The sequence below is a fragment of the Melanaphis sacchari genome, unplaced genomic scaffold (genome assembly GCF_002803265.2).
Source record: "Melanaphis sacchari strain LSU unplaced genomic scaffold, SCAv2.0 Contig24_pilon_pilon, whole genome shotgun sequence".
NCBI lineage: Eukaryota > Metazoa > Arthropoda > Insecta > Hemiptera > Aphididae > Melanaphis > Melanaphis sacchari.
The window spans coordinates 1,030,214-1,056,556 of NW_020271125.1; the positions used below are offsets into that span (position 1 = coordinate 1,030,214).

The 26,343-nt window shown below is 27.2% G+C and overlaps 1 protein-coding gene across 1 annotated transcript in view; it reads right to left on the reverse strand.

The window, feature by feature from the left end:
- LOC112595030 (DNA-binding protein D-ETS-3) overlaps nt 1-26,343 on the reverse strand; it is a 54,703-nt gene that overhangs the window by 8,610 nt on the left and 19,750 nt on the right. Inside the window, exons 6-9 of the mRNA XM_025340100.1 lie at nt 12,017-12,067; nt 4,457-4,504; nt 3,321-3,510; nt 1,445-1,668 (exon numbers count right to left, since the gene is read on the reverse strand). Of these exons, the coding sequence (XP_025195885.1) occupies nt 1,445-1,668; nt 3,321-3,510; nt 4,457-4,504; nt 12,017-12,067 (513 nt within the window). The remainder of the gene's footprint in view (nt 1-1,444; nt 1,669-3,320; nt 3,511-4,456; nt 4,505-12,016; nt 12,068-26,343) is intronic.

Below are 26,343 nucleotides of genomic sequence, written 5' to 3' on the forward strand. Positions count from 1 at the left end.
ATATAATATGTATGTATTGTGTATACGTTGCACGCACCCTACACCTACTACGCCACTGCCACCTCCGAGCTCGATGTAAATTTCCACTTCCACGCCGCCGGTAAAAGGCGTGTGGTTGACAAGTTTTGTTTGCTTTTTGCGCGCGCGCGGTGTATATATATATATAATATTATTGTGTATAGTGTCATCGGTCCCTGGTCGTGCGACTTTCACGCTTTAAAAGCACAATCGTCGACGTCTTCGTTTACATACGAATGATTTTCGCACGGGTTGTTTGCCTATACATAGTTTACCCTTCTTCCCAAACCTAACACACACAAAAACACGTACACTATCTGCACGCACGAACGACGCAACAAAGACGTTATAATATAGTTCCCCTTTAACGCCGCCGGACTGGCTGTTTTGTTATTATTATTTATTATTAATAGTAGTAGTAACAGTATTCTATGTACTTTTCGAACGAGGGATATAATATTGAAAATGTCTTGTTTATTTTTTATCAAAAATAATATATATTATAATCTTGTTAGATTTTTTTTTTCTGATAACTGTAACAGATATACACTAAATATAAAATTTAATATCTATATAAGGGTTTTGATTTAATATTTCACGTTATATATAAAATATACATAAAAAATTTCGGCTACATTAGATTCATTTGAATTTGGTTTAGAATTATTTTAGATACTATTTAGAGTAGTTGGTTCTTAGATTTATAATACTTAAAATATGTTTTTTTATGAGGCGGCAGTTTTTTTTATAATGTTTTAGATATTTAAAATAAATCGGGACCTAACCTAATTATTATACTATTTGGAATTATCTTTTGTGCTTGAACCCAAAGATACATCGATTATGTCTATATATATTTATATAATATAACCGGAATAATATATTTTCATAACAACCTGCTTAAAAATAGAATTTTCGAAAATGGTTGGGGTTTCATGAGAATCATAATTCAAATAATCAAAATTACATAATTCTTATACCATTATCGAATCATAAATTTCTTATCGCTCCGATTTAGATAAAAATATTCAAATTTTTGTTACTTAATTGAATATATTCTGCGATATTAAATGTACAGTGAGATTCAATATAGAAATAAATTACTATAAAATAATCGTTAAATAAGTACTCGTAATAAATTAAAACAATTTATATTTAAATCTATTTTAACAACTTAATTTGTTTTTAACTTTTGATAATTTGATATTACGTATTATTATTATTTTCATTTTATACATCCTTTTTAGTTTTATTTATTGCAGTTAAAAAAGAAAGTTAATGACTTTTTGTGTTTAAGTTAATATCTTTTCGTTCTTTATGATTAAATATTATTTTTTCCTGACATGTAAAAGTTGGCTGGTATGGACAATTAATGGTAATAATTTTTATTCTGTTTAATTTTATTGTAATAAAATATTAAGTTTACCTGCAGTAGATGTTATTCCTGGTGCGTGAGGTGAAATGAAGTTTAATTTCGGAGAATGATGATGATGATGGTGATAGGTTGTCATGAACAAGTCTGATTGATATTTGTACGCAGACGGATCTGCAGCAGCTGGTTGAGTTGCTGCTGCCAACCCTTGAAAGTCGAACTTGTATGCATACCTTTTTCCGTGAACTTTGGTCATTATATTTTTGTCATAATAATACCTAAAAATTAATAAAAATAGATTAAAATATAATTTTTATAGTAAGGTAAATTATAAATCTTTATTTCAAGGCTAAAGTTTACTTTCGTGTTTAAACAATGTATTCAACGATAAATAATTAAATTTATATCAATATTTAATATTTTAAATTAGAACTAATAAAAACTTGATAATCTAAGTAGTTTTAACATTTAAAATGTATTAACTTGTATATGTTTTGTATGAATAACTTTCATTTTGTAGACTACAATTTGTTTTTTAAATATTGATTTAAATTTAAATTCAATTTTGTATTATTATAATTATTATTTGAAAGTTCTATGTAGGTCGATTAAATATCAGGTGTATGTGGAAGTATATATAGTGAATCTTTTGGATTACGCTAGTGGGGATGATTTGACTCGTAATAAGTTCGTAGTTGACGGTGAAAAGGTTTTCAAACCCACGATTATCAATTTATATCCGGACCCTTTTTGAATCCCGTGGACATAATTTAATTTTCAAATCAAAAACATTGAATGACTTTTGCTACTGTGCGAATTAAAATTATTTTATATCATTACTGGATCGCATAGTGACAAGGAAAAATGTAAATCCAATAACTAAAAATAAAAGTAAATTATTGTTTAATCTTTGAACATTTAATTTTCATCATACAATAAAAATATTAAAAGTAAAACATTTATTGGTTAGAATCTAAAAAATTTTTTTATTATTTTATGGGATATTCTTCGGAAGCACATTTGGTGTCTTATTTTATCAAAACATATTAAAACAGTGAAATCAAAAACGAAATGTCTGGATTAAATGAGAATTCAGAAGCTTCGGCGGCGCGCTTACAGAATTAATAAACGTTTTCTGTTGTATCGCGTTTTCTCCGTGGAAGAAGGGCGTGGGTGATTAACGCACAATCAGTGGCAATCACCGACCAACAACCCCTCGCGTACAATTAGAGCGCCTAAAGCCAGTTTCACACCCCTTCACTTCCATACCATTGCGACTGCTGCCGCCCTAACCATGTAATTAGGATATATTACACGTTCGCCCTTTGGTATATCCAGTGGATGAGCAAATACGTGTCTGTCGAAGAACAAGGCATTCTATAAATCCAATTACTGAGGTATAGTCGAGGTGAAATGTTATGAAAAGAACAAAAATCAATATGCATAATAGTTAAATAGGAATATAGTTATTTTATTTGAAAGTAATTAATATTTTTGAATAAGCATTCTAGATATATTCAAAATATTATATTATATGGATAAATTGAGTTTCTAAACTTTCATTATTAGTTAGGTAAATTATATATTTACCTAACTTAACATAATTTTTTTTAAATTAGATAAAAAATAAACATTTTTGTTTTAGAATAATAATATAAAATATGTATAGCTGAGGACAAAGGACTTATATTATAGCTGTTTCAGTTATTCTTTTATCATAGACTCAATATTTTGATGTGCTAGTTCCTGAGTAACTATCTAAATTATTTTTTGTAGACGCTTACCAAGCTTGCAGGTCATGGTAAAAATATGTAATATATATTTTTTCGTAATAATGTTAAGTTTATTGACTATTTGATTCAATAAATAAATATTTTCTAATTTCCATGAATGTTTAGTGTAACGTACATTTAAATACAAGTTAATTTACCTTAATGCTCTGCTTAATTTGTCGTAGTTCATGTTTGGCTTAGACTTTCTTTCACCCCATCTACGCGCTACTTCGTCAGGGTCGGTTAACTTAAATTCACCGTTCGTTCCTTCCCACGTTATACATGCTGCATTACTGCTATCAGACAATAATTCCAACAAAAATTGCCACAGTTGTATTTGACCAGAACCTATATAAATACATAAAAACAAAAATTGTTCAAAGACTTTTAATATATATGTTGTGTTTGGTTATTTGTATCTGTTTATTTTAATAAAATACACTAAATTAGCATATAAACATAATTAAAATTTATAATTTGTGCAAGAATTTAATATCGTACTATAAATCTAACTTTCGTAATAAATAAATAAATTTCTGAATTTTAATAATTAGGTACGCGTTGATACAGTTTAAACTTAAAAGTCAAAATTAAAATTCAGAGAACTTATTTTATTTTGAATAATATTTTAGATTTTATTTAAGTGTATTACACTAAACTGAAAATTAAAAAATTAAATAGATATTTATTGTCTTAATTATTATGGAGATACATTGACATAAAATAAAGGGACTAATAAAATGTATATCTAATTGTCAGATGACAGATAGTATATTAAGTAGGGGGCATCATAGACCGTGACGAATGGGTTGTAGCCGATAGTGTGGCAAAAGTCGATTGCATACACGCAAGCCAAATATAATTCAAACCAAAGCCGGAAAAGCGTCAAGTATTGCGTGGGAATATTTTTTACGCTATATTAGACAACCTTAGTAATATAATAAACATGAATCATGTTCAAGTCATTAACATATCGAAAGTTTTAAAATAGTACTCAATCATTGAGTATTTGTGATGTTGGACATATAAATTAGAGAAAAGAAATAAATTTGTTTTTTATGTTATGATTATGAAAGTTTTGCTGCAATAACTCCAAAAAAAATATTCCTTTTACTAAATAATATAAAAATTATTAAAAAGTAAATAAATATAGTATTTATTTAAAATTTTGATAAATTTAAAAACAAAAGCAATAATTAAATCAAATGTATATACAACAAAGTTAGTTTCCTTCCGCTTCCTACAAGAAAATTTTAAAACAGTTTATAATTTATATGATAATTGTTTAACTTACCTGAGCTAGCTAATCGACTGCTTGTGGCCCCGAACATTTGATATGGATCTGAAATATTATTAAAATAAAATAAACTCAATCAGTGTTTAATATTATATTTATGAACTTAATGTTCATTAAAAATATATTAAAGTTTGTGAACATTTTAATCAAACTATTGAAGAATTAATAATAGGTATACAGTATGTGCTTTAATATTAAAAAGAATATATGATGTTTTCTTGATTTATACAATATAGTTATCTTTTTTTTCTTAAATTAAGTTTAAACGATAATTTGCTGTGAATTGATTTTAACAAAGGGGCTAAAAAAATATCCCGAGGGAACAATAAAATAGGGAGTATGTCAAATTGCTTGTGTACAGACAGCACAAACAAAACCACTACCAAAATATCACCCTAGGGCCTATAATGGGAGACAAGCTATTTAATGATTTTTCGTAAGTAATGGACTTCGGATATATATTGTACACTATATTTATATATATCAATACTATTTCAAACACCTGAATCAAAATACTTTAAATTAAAATGTTTTATTAAGATTTAAGACTATTTATAACCGTCAGCACATAAGCTCTTATCAAAATATTTAAATGTATATTATATACGTATGTTAAATTAATAATATCAATATGCATTAAGTTTATAATTAAAAAAAAAAAACAAAAACGGGAAAACCGCTTTGATGGGAATGCTTAATATGTTTCGAGTGTACTTCGTAAATCTTCATTAAGTAGACACTATAATGGATTTGTTAAATTTTAATTCAATAATTAAAATTGTAAACACTATACGCAGAACAATTTGTCAACTTCTTTGTATTTTTATATTTTTTTAATACTACTATAAGTATTATAGTAAGTAAAATTTTAATTATTTTTTGGCAAAAACAAATTGTATATAATATTATTATAGTTAACTTATAACTTATCAGTCAATACCAACGTACGTACCATAGAACAGTTTGAATAGAACTGCTGAAAGTTAATTTAAATATTTTGAAGATTGCATTGTGAATAAAAAATAGTAACTTTGAAAAATTTTAAGCACTTATGATTAATATTTTTCAAATAACAATAAAATTAACTAAAATCGTTAATTTTTATTTAAATATTTAATTGTAAATTTTTTGTGTATGTTGTCAATAAAAAAAAAAAAAAAATCAAATACCTATAAACATAAGTGAAAACAGAAATATATTGATATTTTGATAATTCTATGTCTAAAAAATGCTTTTGCATTTTCTAAAAACAGTTAGTAGGCATGTCATGTTATTTATTTATGAATTAATGCAAAAAAAATAAATTGATTTTCTCGAAAACTGGTGTTGCGTACTTCGTAAATATTCTCATTTTCTGCTCGTTTTAATACATTTCAAATTATTAAGAATATTATTAGAATAATAATTATATAATTGACTTTTCAAAGTACCATTTATATCAGTATTGTCAATAAAAAGTAAAAAAAATCTTTAACGTTAATGATTTAAGTAAATTATTTGATCGAAAATGTGATGACTGATACAAAAAGACATATTTGTAAGTTTATATATCATTTGTTAATATAGCAATAATTACAATAATTAATATGTAAAAATAACTACATTTTTAGATTATTATTTTTAGATATTTAGTGAGAATTTTTTAAGTTTCAATAATGAATGCTGTTTTCCGTTCAACATTTTTAATTTGTACATACAATTTCTTTATTATTTGAAACTTTAATATAAATATTATTTAGAAAAAGTAATATTTTTTTAAATTTAATAAAGTTAAAAAAAAAAATAAATAAATAATTTTAGTTAAATAATTCTCCCATATAACTATGAAGTTTAAATACAAAAATGATAATATAAATTGTAAGAGATATATAAATATAATTTCAAAAATTAATTAAACTTTTTCCTTTCAAGCAAGAAAAAAAATTAACTTTGTCTTTAATCATGCGATTCTTAGCGAATTAATAACTTTATAAAATTTATAGAACTTCATAATTATATATGTTTGATATATTTTGGTTCTCACTTCGCTGGGTTAATTAGAAACTGCTGCTTCTGTAAAATGTTGACGTAGTGACCGGAATTGTGTTTTTTTTCCCGGGTATCGTCTAATAACTTCGTCACGAAGGGAAGTATAAAAAAAGGGTCAGTGAGTAAATAACTGTGACTTGTTATTCTTTCAGGTTGACTTGATAAGCGACGTTTAGGTTGCATTTTAAACGTGATACTTTTCGGCGGGGTCTGACAACTGAGTGCTTACAAAAACGCTTTAGCAGTTCCATTATCGGCACGTGGACTCGTGTACGGCCGTCTGAGCTGATTGACAGCTTAAAGGGATCGCGAGGGATAAGGTATCGAGTATAGGGGAAAAAGGGCGATCATTCTTCTTTTTCGGTCCATAACTTGTATGTCAAGTTTTACCTCTCCATAACCACAGCCAAAGTTCATTATTCTGCACAACCCTTTTTAACACATTATTTCCCACTAAATGTTAACAAAGATTTAAAAAAATGTATATGATACTCACTACATTTAGGTTTAGTGGCGATTCTACTCTATAAGCTAATTTTTTAAAGAGGGAGGAGAGTGAATTCAATCGCGTATGATAGTAGTATGTATATAATATTATTTTTTATTGCAGGGAAAAAACACAAGGATTCCTAATTCATAAACAATAACTATGCTGAATAGTTAAACTATACTACGTCACTATATGTGTTAACTTGAACTTTGGTAAAAGTTAAGATTTTGTTGGCTATAAAAAAATAAACATTTTTGATTTAATTTTCTAATGAAAAGTCGATAAATATTAATTTTAACTCATCAAAATAAAACTTTGTATTAAAAAATTAAAAACAAGGCATAAATAGTACCTACAATAATTTTATAATTTTATACAATCAGAAACAAATAAGTAGAAAACTTAATTATCAAAGAATAAAATAGATAAATTTAATGATATACTATTTAGATAAGTTAACTCAGTTTATTTTTTTTATCTTCCTACATTCATAGCATTACACAAGTAGTAAACTATCTAATTCTAATAAACAAGTAATTAAGTCAGTTTATTGACTACCTATATACAAAATGGATATATTTATTTTATCCTTTAAGTATTTATGTCACAGAATATTGGAAGATATTACACGGTCATTATCTAAGAGTGAAATTTACCCCTCTTATTAATATAGTTAAAAGACAAATAATAAGTCTAATTTGACAAACTAAAACTTTATAAAAACTTCCAAGTTTAGAGAAAATTAGGTTTAGCATCAAAAAATTGTTTAGATAGCTAGTAACAGTTTATTTAGGGGTCAAAGATATTATATGTTATGATTTCTAAAAATAAGGTGAGAAATGCTCAGATAAATGATAAATTTAAAAAGTCTATAACTTCAAAATGAAGTCTGAGCAAAAATTTATATAATTAAATTATCATTTTATTAATTTTATTAAGTTCCAATTTTTTTTTTATTTTCTGAGCAAACGTTGGCCTAAAACAGTGATGTTCAGTATGATAGAATTTTACGCGCATTCCTGTTGGCTTTGTCTAACCATGAAAAACGTCACTCTCAGTTTTTTCATTGATTGCGTCACCGTGCTTCGCGCCGAGGTAAGAATATACGAATTACATCAATTTTCCTCCCGCATCTCTCACAGGTTTGTTTTAGACAGATTATTTGGGATGTATGATTGGTATTTTTAAGCTATTTCTGTACTTAAACAATAAAAATATACAACGCGATGTGCGCGTTCGATAAAAAACGAAACGAATAAAACGAAAATGTGATTCATTCTGTTTAGCGTTTATCGCGACAACGGCTGACCAATAAGTACGGGACTGTCGTCGTCGGGTTGTTTTTAAATCGGTGTAAAAAATCTGGCAGTCACCGCTGTCACGGTATAAAAAATACGATACAGAAACATGCACCGCGCACTTCGTACCATATCATATTATTATTATTATTATTATTATCATAACAACGATATAATAATAATACGATCGGCGTCGAGGGCGACACGGTCGGTTGGACATGGCCACCGTCGTCATCGTCGTCGTCGTCGACGTAATCCCACGGGATGGATTTCGGGTTCGAGTTAAACGCCGCGCCGCCTGTTGTGTGCGCGAGTACCGGCCACTCTTGTTCACGGTCACTTGTTGGGGCGTTTGGCAGCCGCAGTCGTCGGTAACGGCGGCGGCGGTACGCTAGCGAAATCCGCCCACTCAATATATATTATTATTAACTACGAGAAAAAGCTGCCGCTTCGCCGTGTCTGCGCTTGCGATTACGTACGGCCGGAGGAGTTTAATTTTAATTATAACCGCCGCCGCCCTCCATTATTGTTAATCCCATGCACACTTCACTTGTTCGATTTATCATAACAATAATATCGCCTACGACAATATTTTAGTCGACTCGCACTCGTCATCGTCGCACCGGGACGAGTATGTATTGTGTACTGCACTAATGGAATCGAATAACGCGCCTAACACATTTCCGACGAATCGTTTTGTATATTACCTTTACTATAATAAAATAATTATTATGTACATACATTGAACAGAGTGTTTTTTTCTTTCACTGTTTTTTAAACCTACTGTTGTTCATTATAACACATTATATCTATGTACAGGACGATTAACCAAGCATACTTACCCCCATTTTTTCGTTTAATAATACATTTATTTAAATTCAGATTTTTGTAATCAATGATCATATTTTCAATTTATTGAGACTTATTTTACAAGACACTCAAGAAGTAACAACTTATGGTGATACAAATTTTTGTTTTTAAAATGAGAGATGCTTATTTTTAGTGTGAACCATCTAGTGAATATTTTTTTCGAAAATTGTAATGTACCTAATTCAAAGTTTGAAGAAGTATAGTTTTTCAGTTATTAAAATGTTTGTACAAAGAATAATAGTCTTTAAAAATGGTTTTACAAAAATATTAAATAATTATAATATTGGATCTAGTATGTATTATATATAATGACCAATTTTTATGAATTAAAAATATTGGTAGATTAATAAAAATTAAATGTTAATAAAAGTTAAATGTTTGTGATTTTAACATATTTAAAACTCAACGTTTGAAGGTTATGTTAATTTTATTTATACTTCAGCTCTTTAGTTTTTGAATTTCGTAATTTTGTTTATAATTTAATATTTATTTTATTTTTTTTATTGTAATACATTGACATATTTTAAGCGTTACGATATAAACTTTCTGGAAAATTGCCATTTATTTTATCATACTTGCCATTAAGTTTGTATTTTGAAAATTTTTTTATCTTAATTTAAACTTAATTTGTTTAAGTTAAATTATACCTGATTTTACCATTATTATTATATTATATCTAATACAAAGAAGCATTTGCTGGAGTATCCGGTTTGATATTTTAGAAATGAATGTTAAAATAAAATTTTTTTATTAAAATTGTCAAAAAAATGTATGGGTGTCTGCATGTTTTGATTGAATTTTCATAATATTACAAAACTCACTAGACCCCAGCTATTTACCAGCTTTTACAGTTGGACGCTTTTACAAAGGTGACGGCCAGCCTAGGGCGGTTTTCGTAATGCGGTCGGTGGTATATAACAAACATGCCTTTGATGTGTCTAATCAAAGCTCATTGAACCGTCGTGCCTGTGGCCTTTGATGGTGGTCGAATAACAAGAGATTATAATAGAATTAGATGTCCATATTCAGTTTGTTTATAACACACAAAAAAGCACCCCAAGGTATTTAGTTAATAAAGATTCCATTTTTATTTTTCATCTGACAAGAATATTATGATTTACTATAACTACGTTTATAATTTTATTGAAACGATGCTTATTTATAGAATAACTCATTATTAAAGAATTTATGATTGACGGATTTGTTATTTTAGAAACTTTATTTTTATTTCACATATATACAATTTAATATTTATTGTAATGTATTATATTAATTATAAATATGAAATAATCAGTATAAAATCTTCTCTCTTATTTTGATTATTCTAATATTCCACTCCAAATTTACTTTTTGTATTCATTTTCTATTGTACATATTGTATATATTTTATACTTAAAAACAAAGTTAAAAAATAGATATAATTGTTTTAATTAAATTTAATAAACCTCTATAATCATGTAGACATTTAAGTTTATTATAATTATTGCCAATAAAATAATATACTATTATATAATTTTTTAAATTGTTAATAATTAAAATATATAAATATAACAGAATTTAATGATAATTGAGACGTGCGTGAACTTGGCACCCCGAATTTGTCCGATCTATTGTTAAACATATATAATTTTTTTGCAACTTTTTGCAGCAACACCAATAAAAAAATTTGCAGTACATTTTTTAATCCTCCAGAAGCAAATATAGCTCGGGCTACCAACTTCACACAGCACTTCTACTTTGTCCGATCGATTCTAAATATATCTCATTTTTTTGAAGAAATAAGTTTTTGTTATAACATACTTAAAGTTATTTAAAAATATTGAATGAATAAACTTTGTGCTTTTATATTGAAGTTATAATGGTTTGGTGTGATTGCTATGCTAAAAATTAAATTTATTTATTTATTTATTTAACACGGTCATGTTATATTGCGTTTGCTTTGAGATAATCTTATTCATCGAGATAGAGTCACGGTACAAAAATCAATGGATAACATCTACTTTACATGCAAGAAGAATTGCTCATCCATGTGGATGTTATTTGATTGTCTGTCCGAAACGGCTCAGACGACAACATTTTGATAGTGTTCGCGCGTGATCAAGCGCATTTGTTGTACTAGACCTTTTCACCCCTAAAATTGTTGTCTTGATTGGGACGGAAAAAAAAGGAAAGAGAGAATATATGTTTAGTTGACGATCAAAAGGTAAGGTCTTTTTTATGATTTTATCGATTTTACTGGACAACGTGACAATCATGTTCTGTGTTTATTTAGGATAACCTTTTCCTCTTTTTAATGTTTTTAACAAAATGTTCCTTTCAAATAATCTGTCGTATTCATATTATTTGTATCGTTTATAATTTTGTTATTAAATTCTACGTTTATTTTGAACGATGGTATAATAGATTTTTCATTAAATTTAAAAAGTAATATATAAAATTACTTCACTCAATTTATTTTTACTATTTTAAAATTTAATGGAAATCATTTTGCAAAATAATCCGATTCCAAAAAACATAATAAAATAGATAACGTTTTAATAAGTAACAGCATTTATGTTGCATTATTTTTTGAATATCATTATATTTAACTTTGAGAACAGCTGTTATGAACCAATAAACAAAACTGTTGATTTAAGCTTTATTTTTAGTTTTGTTATCATTATTTATTAACTTGTAAAAATTATTTAAGTGCATTTGAATAATTAAATATTTTTTATACATATATAAAAAATATAAATATACATTAATGAACTACAATAATTTAAATAAGTTGCACTAAAAAAAAATGGTTAATAGTTTGCTCACTTTATTATTAATATATAGGTAGTTTTATGTACGTAAATTTTTTATAAAATAAATTTAAATAGGTACCTTGTGTTTGCCCTGATGAATGTGTACTCCATGATCCTTTGTAATGAGTATCTAAAAACAATATATGATTATATAATTTTTGTGTTATAGATTATAGTGAAATATCAAAAATGATTTATTATTCTTAAATTAAATTAATCAATAATTATATATATGTATATACTTAACCGATAAAAAACAATCAATTGTGAATTAATAAGAATAAATTTTTCATAAAGATAAAATATGTTTTTATACATGTATTATCTTTATCTATTCTTATACTTATTATTTATTATCATTCATATAATATAATCTTTGAAAATATGTCCAATTTCCATAGTTAAATAACAATATGTTAAATTTTCGTCGATATACGTAGTATTTATATTACTTAAAATACAGTGTATTTGCTGTCCAGTTATACATTTTTGTGATTTTTAAGATAAAAGTTAACTGGTTAAAGTATGTAATTATAATATTACATTAAAAAACTTAGATTTTACTACTTTTTATCATAGCGTTTTTTGGATTGATAAAATAAGGATTTTCTAACATTACCAAAACACATGGCCTTAAAATTGTTGTTTTAGAAATTGATAACGCCTTTATAGTAGAAAAGATTAGTGACTACTACTGAAAAGTTTTGGTTACCACTGATAAAATAATAATAAATAGTGATTTTATATTGGTCAGCGAAAAAAATATGCAATTATGCTATATTTAAGCATAGAAGATAATTTGTATGCACCTACTTGTGTTTATATATGTAAAAATAGATTTAAAATTATAATATTCCCAATATATATTGTAAACTGTATATATAGTTATTGAAAAGTTGTTTTGATTAATATTCAGTAAATAATTATATTATATTATAGTATAAACTTATTTAAAGTTTTAAATTTAAATAATAGACATTAGGTATAAACGTTTTACATACCTATATTCTATAAATCTTAATTATCATACGAGTATACATTAAATATATATTTATTACAGATTAATGTAACATATGTCTTAGTAATAAAAAATTTCAAACATTGTCTTTGGTAGGAAATTTATATAGTTAGTAGTACCTTGGGAAGTAAAAATAAAATTTTTTTAATAATCGGGAAGAACTAAACATTTTTTTTTTTAAAAAACGGAAATCTTTACGTAGCATCAGTTTTTAATAAAATCAACTTTGTGTTTTTATATTATACTTAAAAAAATAAAAAATTGTCGTAACTTAAATTTATTTCTAAATATTAATTATTTTTATATGATTTAATTTAAAAATAAGTATTTAAAGATATTTACATACATTTTTAATGTTCATTGTCCATGTTTGATATTAGATAAGTATTTAAGCACAAAAAATAATGATTTTACATATTTTGTTTTAATTCAAAAAAATTTTTCATATTATTATTAAATCGTACATAATATAATATTATATAATATTAAAATGTAATCGATAACTTAGGATGAAGTTAGTTTGACTTGCCGTATTACTTACTAATAGTAAAATAAATCACTAATAATAATATTAATAAATAATATCCCTAAAAATAGCGGCTGACGGACCATCTCCAATTAAAATCATTTTTCATATGCAGTGATTTATCATTGAATATAAATTTAACATATATCTAACGATTGAATCAATGAACATGTACAGTCGAAACTTACTATAATAAATAACAGAAAATCTTTCTAGGGTCTTTTACTTATTATTTTAATTTTCATGTCATCATAATATCTTATTTATCTTCTTTTAATTAAAATGTACGCAGAGTTATTATTTTAACAAATATATATAATAGTGCAGGAGCTATATAAAGTATAGATAATTAATCACTATTATTATAAAGATATAGGAAAATTAATGTTGACAAAAGAGACACGTAAGTAATTTAAATGTGGTTTTAAGTGGAAAAATTTAAAATGTATAAGAAAGAATAAATAATATGAGCTCAAAAAAACATCGAAGAAAATATCTCAAAATATAAATGTACAATAGATACATCTATTATCAAAAAAAATGTAACATAATACTTTATAATAACAATAAATAATAATAATAATAATAAAATGATTTAAGATAATATTTTTAGTTGAAATATTGTTATTTTCAAGCAAATAAAACTGATATAGGTAATGCTGTAGTTAATGAGTTTATAGTATGCTATTTGTTACTAAAAATAAAAAATATAAACACATACCGGCAAAAATCATTGATAAATTGGGAAACGTCCCATTTCTGCTTAGGTAATCCGATGTTTTGATGTCCAACATAATTCACGCGGTAGATCGTTCACCCGATCGTTACGATTATTTCCAATAGTGCCATATGTGAAGTATGAGCCAAATGTCGATCTCGATTAAATTGAAACAGTGTATTTATGTTAAATAACCGAATAGTATACGTGTCACTTTATATATATATATATCAATAATATTTTGTGTATATGTCTAAATGTGTGTGAGTGTGTGTATGAAATATCTCTATGGTGTGACAAACAATCGAGAGAATGATATCAGACCAGACGCGATTGTACAACTGACCCGCTGGCGACGTCGAGGTATTGCCAGCGCCGCGTAAGGGAGTCGTTCGCACGACGACGGTGGACGCGTGGGGCGCGGCGTCGGAAAAATCGATGACGACCAATCGGGCACCGGCGCCCACGACAAATCACTCCCCTCGAGTACTTCCGGATTGGTCGGATAGGATATTGCGACGTGGAAACCGAAAGCAGGGAATACAGGGGCAGCAGTCAGTGTGAGAGTGGGGAAGGTACCGGAGAAAACATACGTGCCGTGTTTGCTGCTGTTCCCGTCCATCCATCCAATATTTCACTATGCACTCCCCTGTTCTGAATTTTTTTTACCCTGTCCTCATCCGTGTCGGCTAATAACTAAGTACGTTCAGGCATTCTTTCCTTCCTTCCTTCCTTCCTTCCTTCCTTCCTTCCTTCCTTCCTTCCTCCTTCCTTCCGACGTTTATTCTTATCGTCTTTTCCATTAACGTTTCCTTCTACTTTAATTAGAACCATATTGCATTTTTTTCATTGTTAGTGGGTTTTTTTTCTAGTCACACCTAACAGCTTTTATTAATATAAATATTTTTTCACCGCTGTCACTTTTATAAACATGCTGTGCATATAGTGCGCATTAAATTACAACACATGATTTCCGATTTGTTAACTAGTTGAATATGTTTACACTTCATATTATGAAATATTAGCAGGCCGATATTTTATAACGATTCTGTACATAAAACCATGAAGAAACCATCATATACCAAAGTATATTTTAAAAGCTATGATCAGAAATAATACTGTTATGTTGATTTAATTTATTTTTTATAACACTATCTGTGAGCTGAAGTTAATAATAAATCAGAAACTCTTTATAGACATAAAGTTTTGTTATTTTATTTTTAAAGATAAATACTTATTAATTTAATTATAAATACTACAAATACTTTATGCAATGCAATACCATATTATATGGTCTTTCAAAGTTTGTGTAACAAAAATAGAAGGAATTGCTTGAGAATACCAACATAATCCCCACTATTTTGTTTATCCAAAATTTGGAAGATCTTATATATTTTCACTTAATACATAAAATAATAACAATAATATACATGCATAATACATATACAAACACCTGAATACCTTAAGTTTCTTAAGAGGCTTGAACACTCTTTGTATCATACGTGGTAAACGTATACACGCCATTGTCTCTACATTTTCTTATATAACAGTTATATTTAATTTACCTGTTTAATATAGGTACTAGCTTTATTATTACGAGTATATTCAAAATGTTCAATATTACGGTTGTTATTAGTATATCAATGGCAGTGTAAGACTTTTTCTGCTAGGGCTGATATTTTTCAACGATCATTATTATGCGGAGAAGAAGGATTACGAAACTTTAATATTATTATTATCTTACTATTTAATTTTGATAAGCATATTTACTTAAACCACAAAACAAAAATATAAAATGTTGTAATTACATTTTAATTTAATTTAAATTTGCCAATAAACAGGTGAGACATATTTTAGGTAAAACAAAATGTAGAGGTGTATTTTTCCTCCTTTTGGCTCAAGTGTAACGCTGCCTTGAACAGTTCTTTTTAAATATTATTTTATAAACCTTTTTTTTGTATTACTTAAGTATTTATATTTTTATAATGTTTTATACACCATTTTCAATGAACACATTGTTCATTTAATTTTATTTTTTACATCACGGTTCGCTAATTTGCATCATTGTTACTATTAGGCGACCTTTATACACTCATTCTATACTAGCACGAGCCGCGTTCACGGTCAGTAGTAAACTGCATAATATTTTAATAATTAACAATTTTACTTACAAACAGATATTTACATTAGTAACCAAATTTATTCGTAATTATACTCGTAAATCATGTTTTTTTCAAAATAAATGACATATTTGTTAAAATTAAATGATAATGTAACAATTTAAATTACTTAATAATATTACAGAAATATAAATAGTAATATATAATATTAAAAATAAGAAGCAATAGTTAAGTAAATAATAATTTCTATCTAATCGGCATTTTATAAAATTAAGTTAGAAATAGTATTTATAGTATTTGTAATATTAGCGTTGCCTGCTCAGTATACTCCTTAAATTGAAAATTTAATCCTTAAGTATATTTAAAAATTCCAAATCAGAATTTAAATTTCATTATTTAAGGAAAAAACCAGGTTGAACATTTTTGTTGAACAACACAGTATACTTATGACTTCTGAACAAAAACATTAAATATTTTTTCTCTTTTTGAGAACCATATATGTATGTTCACAATTTTACTGTGAATTTTTTTAAGTTTAATAAGCATTCAAGTATAGGATTAATTACAACTACATATTTCATTAATATTATTATGTTGTCACATATAATATTATTTCTTTCTGTTTATATATATATATATATATATAGTATATAAATATTAGGTTTTTATAGTAAAAATGTGCTACTGTTTAACGTAAAACCATAATATATTAAAAATTTGACTAATAATAAAATATGTCACAGGCTAGTAAATGCATTTATCAAGAAGAATATGTGCACAGGGTGAAATAAAATATTTTGATGGGAAAAAAAGTCTATTGATGCAAAAATTATGTTGTTCACTGGCGGTGACCCATGGCAATAGTGACTGTCATGATGTAGGGAGGGAGTTAAAAATTATAGTGCCTTTTATTTTCGTGTATTGGGGTTCGCGATTTCATTCCAAGCCATTTGATCCTTTAAGGAGCACTATATGTTCTGAAGGAACCTTCAGACATCACGACGCTAATTTTATATTCGTCTTTTGGCCCGGAATAAAAACTTTGCTTAAAAGCTTCCGATTCTATAGGTATTTCACCGCTTTTTTTTTTTACGAGTGTGATTTATATGAAATTCTATAGGAATTCTGCAAAATCGTAAAACTTAAACTGCTGCAGCCAGGTGAAATTAAAGTTGATTTTACAGAACATTTGTTTGAAAATTAAATGAAATAATTCTGTAACAAATCAAGTACAGTATACAATCAAAATCAAGTATATTGTGTAAGTGATAGGTTTTTCACTCGTCCTGCTAATTTTTTCTCCGTTTTCTAGTCAGTTAATTTAAAAAGTGACTCAAACACGCGTCGTTTTGTATAATATACTATTATTATTATTATTACATCACGGTCTCGTGATAGTTTTCGCCGCTTTTCACGTTCAATCGTACACGAACGCGACGCGCGTACATATCGGGCGTACGATTTCGGCGTATTGAAAAATGAAAATGTTTCCCTACGTCTATTGTCCACGGTATAGACGATCTACGCTATCATTCCATCCAATTATCTGCGCATTGTCGGTGGCGGTCGGGAGTCAAATGCAGCGGGGGCAGCGTGCCGTCAAGGTCCACCGGCGTTCGAGGGACAGCGTCGTCGTCGTCGTATGATATACACGTACGCGCACGCGGACGGCGGGAAGAAAAAAAAAAAATCTGCCGTTCCGCGGGTAGTCGTGTCACGCCTGGGCGAGAGGGGAACGGGGCGGCGTACCGACACCGTGTGAAAATCGGTGAAACGGATACACTCTCGGTCGGTTAAGTGGCCGGGCACGTGATCCAGTAAATATATCGTTTATTATTATACATATACATAATATCATTGTTGTTGTTATTATTATTATTATTATTATTATTGTATATTATTATATTTACACACACACACACACACACACACGCGCGCGCGCGCGCGTGCACTGTCGATTTGCACAATATGTTTTCGCCCGTCCTCCGCACCCCCCCTCGCCGCCCGCGACGACCGGTGGCGTGGAGTCGGGCGCGTGCTTCTCGTAAAAACCGATTTTGTCACTACAATGATGCTGGTCATGCGACGCACGCGGGTGGTCGCCCATAAAACACCGCTCCGCTTCGCCGTCGTTTGACGTCGAGCGTATTGCACCGGCGCCGGACAGCGCGCGCGAACATCTTCATAATGACATAGTATATAGTGTTATATTATTATTATCGTATAATACGTAATTATGACCGCGCGCGGCGTCGGAGGGTGGTGATTTCGTTACGACCGGCCCCCGTTCCCGCACTTCGGCGTTGCCGTGTACGTGATTGGGGGTGGAGGGGCGGGGTGGTCGAGATCAGAAAAAACTACTTACAATCCCATCGAAAACCCATCTGTATTTCAAAAACCTATCTATATTGCGTGTGTAATGTGTATCGTACGTTGCGACGGAACGTACCTACTATATTTCAAATCGAAGTGAGCACTCGTCACCGATGAAAACGCTTCGGAAAACTATCTCTCTTCGCCCACGTCTGTCATCGAAAACATCTTTTATCCATCCGATTTAACGATGATTTGCTAGAGCCTGTTGTACGGGATATATTATTATATGATGTAAATTATCGTACACGCGTGTCAAAATCTGTGTGGCGGACGCGAAAATTTGTCTTGTTCAGTCGATTGTACTTTTCGAGCTTTACATATTTTATTATTATTGCGTCACGTGTAAACCGTTGTTCGTTTGTCCATATATCCTTGCATGTGTCGGTTGTGAGCATAATTTATTCTGCATAAATCATAATAAATATATAGGCTGATTAACATTTGAATACGCATGTTATTGATATTATACGCCAATAAGTGCCTATACATACATACATACATGTATGTTATGCAATAACCCTTTCCAATACAGGGAAATCATAACAACGTAGGAAATAAAGACACGAATTATTTTAATTGGCTGAATCGACGCAGCATTTTAAATAATTAAAATTTTTTCATCATTTTTTCTGTTGCACACTGCTAACTTTTTCGTAAGTTGAAAAACAAATTATTAGATGTAGTAGGTATTTGTAAAAATATGCGACGTAACCAAACTTGATCGATATCTTATGAGTTTTGAATTACTTCGTGCGGATAGCAAACCAAGTAAAACAATAATAAAAAATAATTATTTCAGGTCCCCCACAGGTAATTTGGAATAGTTCCAACGCCCGGACACAATCGATGCGTTGCCATGGTGATCGAGGGTCGCCGAGGAGCCGCGATCGACCGTTTCTCTCTTAATAATATACAGTGGTCGAGTAATTTTTATTTGAAATTTTAGTATAAGCCTTTTCATATAGTCGAATTAGGAACTATTCAAACATACAAATTATTTATATCTATATAGTATCTAAAAATCCTTGTCTAAGTGATCTACACTGTCTGCTAAATCTAATACCCAACTTAAACTAACCTATCTAAACGTGTTATTTGGCCTTTTTTGAAAAATAGTCTTAACAATAATTAATTCGCAATCGTAACCGAAAATTATTATATAATATAATATATTATATAAATACATATTCATAGGTTGTAATATACATTTATATATACATTAGGAAATAATAACTATTTATGTTTTATTTTATTCGAGCAAAAATCTTCACAAAAAATAATTTATATAAGCTGATCGGATGTACAACAAGTATACCTCCCAGTGGGAAAATGGGTGTTGGTTATATTATTACGTTCATATACGAAACAGACTGGTGGTGAATGGTGATCACAAAAGAACCTTTAAAAGTGGACCAAATAGTGCTGTAATTAAGTGTAATTACTTTTAAAATACGTTAGAAGTGCCTTGGTCGGGGAAGGCTTTAAAAATGGTCAGAAATAGTGTGGTGGTCATAAAAGAAAAATCCCCATGTATACAAGCAGGCCTTTTGTTTTCTACTATGTAGTACTTAGCTCATATATACTCATTCAAACAATAAATACTTCACACTATTGTATCAACCCTTTGTCGCCAGTTACACGCTATTTTTTTTTTTTTTTTTTGGTGTACCACGCATTTATAATCCAATATATAATATTTTAAGTACATCATGATACCTTGTATAGCTGTATTGTATACATGATATAATATACACATTCATGTGATGTATCGAGTAAACAGCAAATACGTAATTATTAAAAAGTAAAAATATTGTTATATTTTTTTAAATAATAATTCATAATTTTCCTTTTTCTAAAATTCTTTATTTCAAACTTTAATATATTTTTATGTTTATTAAGTTTTATTAGTAAAAATTGATGTAAATATTCTGACTTCTTTATACATTTTATTATTTATACTTAAAATTAAGGGTTAAACTTTAGTGTAATATTTTCCTAGAATTTAGTTGTCTGTATCACTAAACTACAATAATAATAAATATTCTTTATTTATGGAGAAAAACTCCGTTTTAATATTATAAATAATAAATATTAGCTGTAAATGAATATTAATGAATATTTGATTTTACAAAATAAATAAATGAATAATTATAAAATAATTAGATTAATTAGTACTTAATACCATTAATCATAAATATTGTGTTCATAATTAATGATAATACATAATAATGTGAAAAATTCATCACAGGTAGATTTGACGATAAATTCAAATCTGTTTTAGAATTATTATTGCTTCACTAGATTAATCGGTACATTGCAATGGATACACGTATAAATTCCTATATTTTATGTGAGGTTAGACAAAGATAAAAAATTACCATATCTAATCTCCTTAAATTATCGTCAAAATATTATGAAATATAATATTTTATCTGGATATTTTTCTTCAGTTATCAATAATGTAATCACAATAATAATAAACTATAATAGTATAAATAATAATTAATATATTATGATATTATTATAGTAAGAAATATTAGAAATTAATAGTTTTTAACTTAAATTTAGTTTATTAAAAATACAATTTTTAAATTAATTATGTATAACAGTATAAGTATTGGTAAGTAATAGATAAGGTTATTCACGGATGGGCAAAGAGACTTATTGAAAGCGCTTCGTATGAACACTATTTTAAATAATATATTTAAAGCACTCATAATTATTAATTAATTTACTCTGGAAAAAATATAATAAAATTATAGTAGTTACATTTTCTTTATATGATGAACGGTAGGTATTACGTTCTATACAATATTAGAATATGTATCATATAATATATATTTTATGGATATATTTTTGGATTGTCTGTGAGTCATGTCTCAATTATTGTCAGTAAAGATACGGTAGGGCCAAAACTGGGGTGCATAAAAAACATGTATTGATATGGTTGTCGTCCACGTGCAGTGTCGAGAACAGGAAACGATAAGGTAACGTAGAGAATATAATATATCGCAAACGCGGCCAACACGCTTGTAACCGCACGCTTATTTTTATCTGATTTTGTAACATTCAACATGCCACTCAGAGGAGCATTATTAATTTTCTAAAGGGTCGCTACCGCATTTAATAATATCTGTACATATATAATGATAGGCTTTAGTTTTATTTCGTAGAAAAGTCAAAACGTATTACAACTGGGAACGTCTCAAAAAGTTTTGATGTGTTTTTTTGTTGACTAGGTATTTTTATTAGTGTTTATACGTGAGGTATAATTATAGTGTTTTCTAAAAAATCTGTTTCATTTTTTAACTCGAATACCTAATAATTATTAAAACCATAAATTGTTTTTGTACAAGTAATAACTATTATTTTACATGTTTTTACAAAGAAATAATTGACAAAATTAAATTATGTAGGTCCATAATGATCGCTCGGGAACTTACTTTATCATGTTATAAATTTATAAATTTTAATTCTTTATAGAAATATGTACATTGAATCCAATATATAAATGAAAATTCATACAAAAATAAAGAAATAAAATATATTTATTAGCAATTTCATAAAGGTTTGAAAATTTCTTTTGGTTTTTAGGTAACCATTTTTATGTTTTAAGTACTTCTACTCAATGGTTAGTTAGTGTCTAAGTTTCTATGTATAAAAATGTGAATTAATGCTATGTTGGGTTTTAAAGTTTTTTAATAGACAAACTGAGATATTATCTACTAATCGTTATTTTCTCTGAATAGGTAATATAATATATTTCTGTAAAGATACAATGCTAATATGAGTAATATGCTAAACTTCAATATATGTATTAATAATTTGTAATACATTTTTTTTAAATAAAACTATACTGAACAATGAATTTATTATTCATCTTGAAAATAAAAAATATACTTTTAATTTTAAAACTTTTACAAACTGGATGATAATCTGTGAATGATTTATAAAATAATTATAGGCAGACAAGTTAGGATTTTTTTCCCGATATTTTAATTTATTTTACGATATATTGAAGTTTGAAACATTTCGAATTTTAAAATAAAATTATACACATAGTTTAGTTAAAAATGTACAATATAAAATTATTTTAATGATAAAAAAGTGTTGATAAGATGGCTTTAAATGTTATTAGTTATTACTAATATTTTGGTATCCGTATAATATGCTATCTACTGTTGTTTCCTACTTTACTAGTGTATAGACGTGTAGTAGGTATTTTATCTAATAAGAAATACCTCACACATCTGTCGGTTATAATATTATTGATTATGTTATATTTAATTTTTTTACTAAAAAATATCCTTGATATGAGTTATTAAAATAAACAATTTTAATGATCATACAATACTATACAACATCTATTATGATAACTGGTAAATATTTACCAAGACAACGATAACTTATTTTACTTTCGGATAATGTAAAAACAATATAGTATAACAACATTTAGGTACAATTTTAAATTACTCGACTATGATGATAATCAACAATACATTAAATAAATTTGGTTTTAATTAATTTCAATTAATTATTATATAGATTACAGTATTTCTAGTGGATTGTATTTGACAGTAGGTAGCATATAAAACATAGTGTTACAAATGTACCAATATTCTTGACAATTCGAAAGATGTGACTATTATTAATTAATTGATATATTTATTTATAACTAATGGCACTAGTTCTTTTACATACATAGTTTATAAGTATATAATGAAAAATTTACAATGTATGACATAAAAATAAAGATTTATTTAGTAATGCTTGAGAGAAAGAATGAAATAATTATTATGTTCTTTTGAAAATATGATTGATTATGATTTAAAAGTGTCATGATATATATTAAAAAAATCTAAGGTAGTGGAAAGATCATAGTTTCGAGAATATTAAGAGGGATTCGAAAGTAAATTTAAGCTTAATAAAACATAAACAAACAAAATATCAACCAATTTATGTCTTTTTATGAGAAAGTTTAAATTTTGCTTTAAAAAAGAGTTTCTAAAGATGAGTAGATTATTCATATAGGCAATTTTTTTTTTTTTATATTGTATATTATCTAGATCATATATATAATTATATAAATGGATAAGAATTTAGACAATATTACTGGGAAAATTTAAGAACAAATTTCAATGAGAGAACAATAAGTTGTTTCTATAGTAATAGGGTTTTAAATTTTTGAGTATTTATATTTATGAAACCTAACATTTATATATTCATGACTAAATTTAAAGGATAAATCAGAGCTGAAATTAACACCAATGCGCTTTATTCAATACACACTATTTAAGACAATATTATTCAATGAATAGTTATAAGAAATTAATTTTTACAATGAGAGAAAGAAGTAATTTTACATTTTTCTATATTTAAGGGTAGGTAAACAATTTTTCTTTATCTAGTTTAAAAATGTATCTAAATTATTTTGTAGGTTTATTGAATTTGAAATTGAATTGATTTGAGCATAAAATTTAACATAGTCGAAGAAAAAGAGACATTTTACATTATTATTAAAACTTTGAGGCAAATCATTTATGAAAAATGAAAAAAGTAAAGGTTCAAGACGTGAACCTTATGGTATACCTGATAATACCTAATAGTTATTCGAAGTTTAAAAAGATATTTTTACGATTTGTGTTCGATTTTGAAATATGATATAATCCATTTTCGAAACGATTAGGAAATTTAAAAAAACTTTATTTTACATAAAAGTAGCAAATGGTATATTTTTTCAAAGACTTTTTGAAAATCGGAATAGATTGTATCAACTTGTTTATTATTTTTAAAAGATTTTAAAGGATCAGAGTGATCTATTAAAAAATTAGTAGAGGTAAAGTGTTTAGGTAAAAAGTCATGTTGTGCATGATTAATATAATTTGAAAGTAGCAGCAATAATTTCTTTAAAATAATTGCATCAAATATTTTTAGTATTAAAGACAATTTAGTTATTACTTATTAGTCTATAATTATTACAAACATTATTTTTATTTCCAGTTTTGAAAATAGGAATAATAAGAGATTTTTTCTATAATACTGTGAAAAAAAGCAGAATTTAGAAAACAATTAAAAAAAAAGTGTAATGATTTAAGAAGAGAATATTAACAAGATTTAAAAAATAAAGATAATATATGATTTACCTCTAAGTGTGAATGGTCATGTAATGAATAAAGCATTTCTAAGATTTTAAATTCCGACATTTAAAAAAAATTAATTTTAAGATTAAAATCATTAGGTAATTCGAAATAAAAACAGTTAGTTCTTAAATTATTTTTAACAAAGACAGAGGAGAAGTAAGTAGCGAATAAATGCAGAGTATCATCAATGGAGTTTGATTTATCATTATCAAAATAAAAGGTTTTGGGAAAATTTAAAGTATTAGACTTATGTGATATAATATATTTTTTAAAAGATTTTATATTATGGTTTATATTGAGCTCTATGTTAGATGTATTTAACGATTATGAAATAATAACGATGAATTCTTACATTTCTACGCAAGTTAGAAGAATAAGTACCATAATCAAAATTAGAGTTAATTAATTGATATTTTTGTTGACTAGTTGAAGGCTTGAACTAAATTAGCCATCTGAAAACCCTGGGATTCAATTAGTGTAGTCGCTATATAAAAGCCATTAACCAAGGTCCAACTTAATTACTGTATAAACGCTGATCTAGTTATAAAGTATTGAACTAAATATAAATGACCGCAATTTTATTATGTTTGAAAAACTTTAACACAGAACGACAGAACTATGGTATCATGACATTATTTTTGAGTTGCATATAACATTTAATAAATCAATATTAAAGTGAGCTAATAGTCACTTAAATATAATTTAGTCGCTTCATTAAATTTTAGTGAATCAATCTTTTTAGTTAAGCTGGCATATGTGTTATAATAATTTATATTTTAAATAAGTTAATTAAAAAAGGTCCTATAAAGTATAATCATTATAATATAATAAACAAGTAAAGTTTTAGTTAGAATTATATTTTAAAATTATATATTAATTATTTTTATAAAGTATTTAAATACATGTTTCATTACAAAAAATATTCGTTTATTATAGTTTACCTAAACACTAAAGTAATATTAATTTACAGACAGAGTAGTGCGCTCTATGTTACCAATATTTCATTTTCATTTTTTTGCACCCCTCCGGATCATATTGATCGAAGAGAAACTCAATGTCCTAGCGCGCTCTGTTATTCAATACTAATTCTTGAACTTTTGTCTTTCAAAAGAAAGTAAAATAAGAATACTGATAAACACGGTTTTAAGTACCTGATACACTTCAATTATTATTTAGTAATTAAACGATAATTGTTTAACAATGTTATAAATTTAACAACGAAGTTTAATTTAATTTATGTAAAAATATATAATTAACATTAGACGTGTGGTTTAAATATTTGTATTATTATTAAAAGGGTGTCTGTGTCAGCAAACTATTTGTTTTTTGTCTTATTGACCCATCTGCCATATCGTAAATTTGAGTTCAAACTTCGAACCAACATATGATGTTTAATCGTTAACTTTAAGTTAATAGGTAGTTTGATTTTCTACGCGTGAGTCAAAAAAAAAAAAAAAAACAAATGAATAGTGCACCGACATCTTTTAACATAGGTACTGTTTAAAATA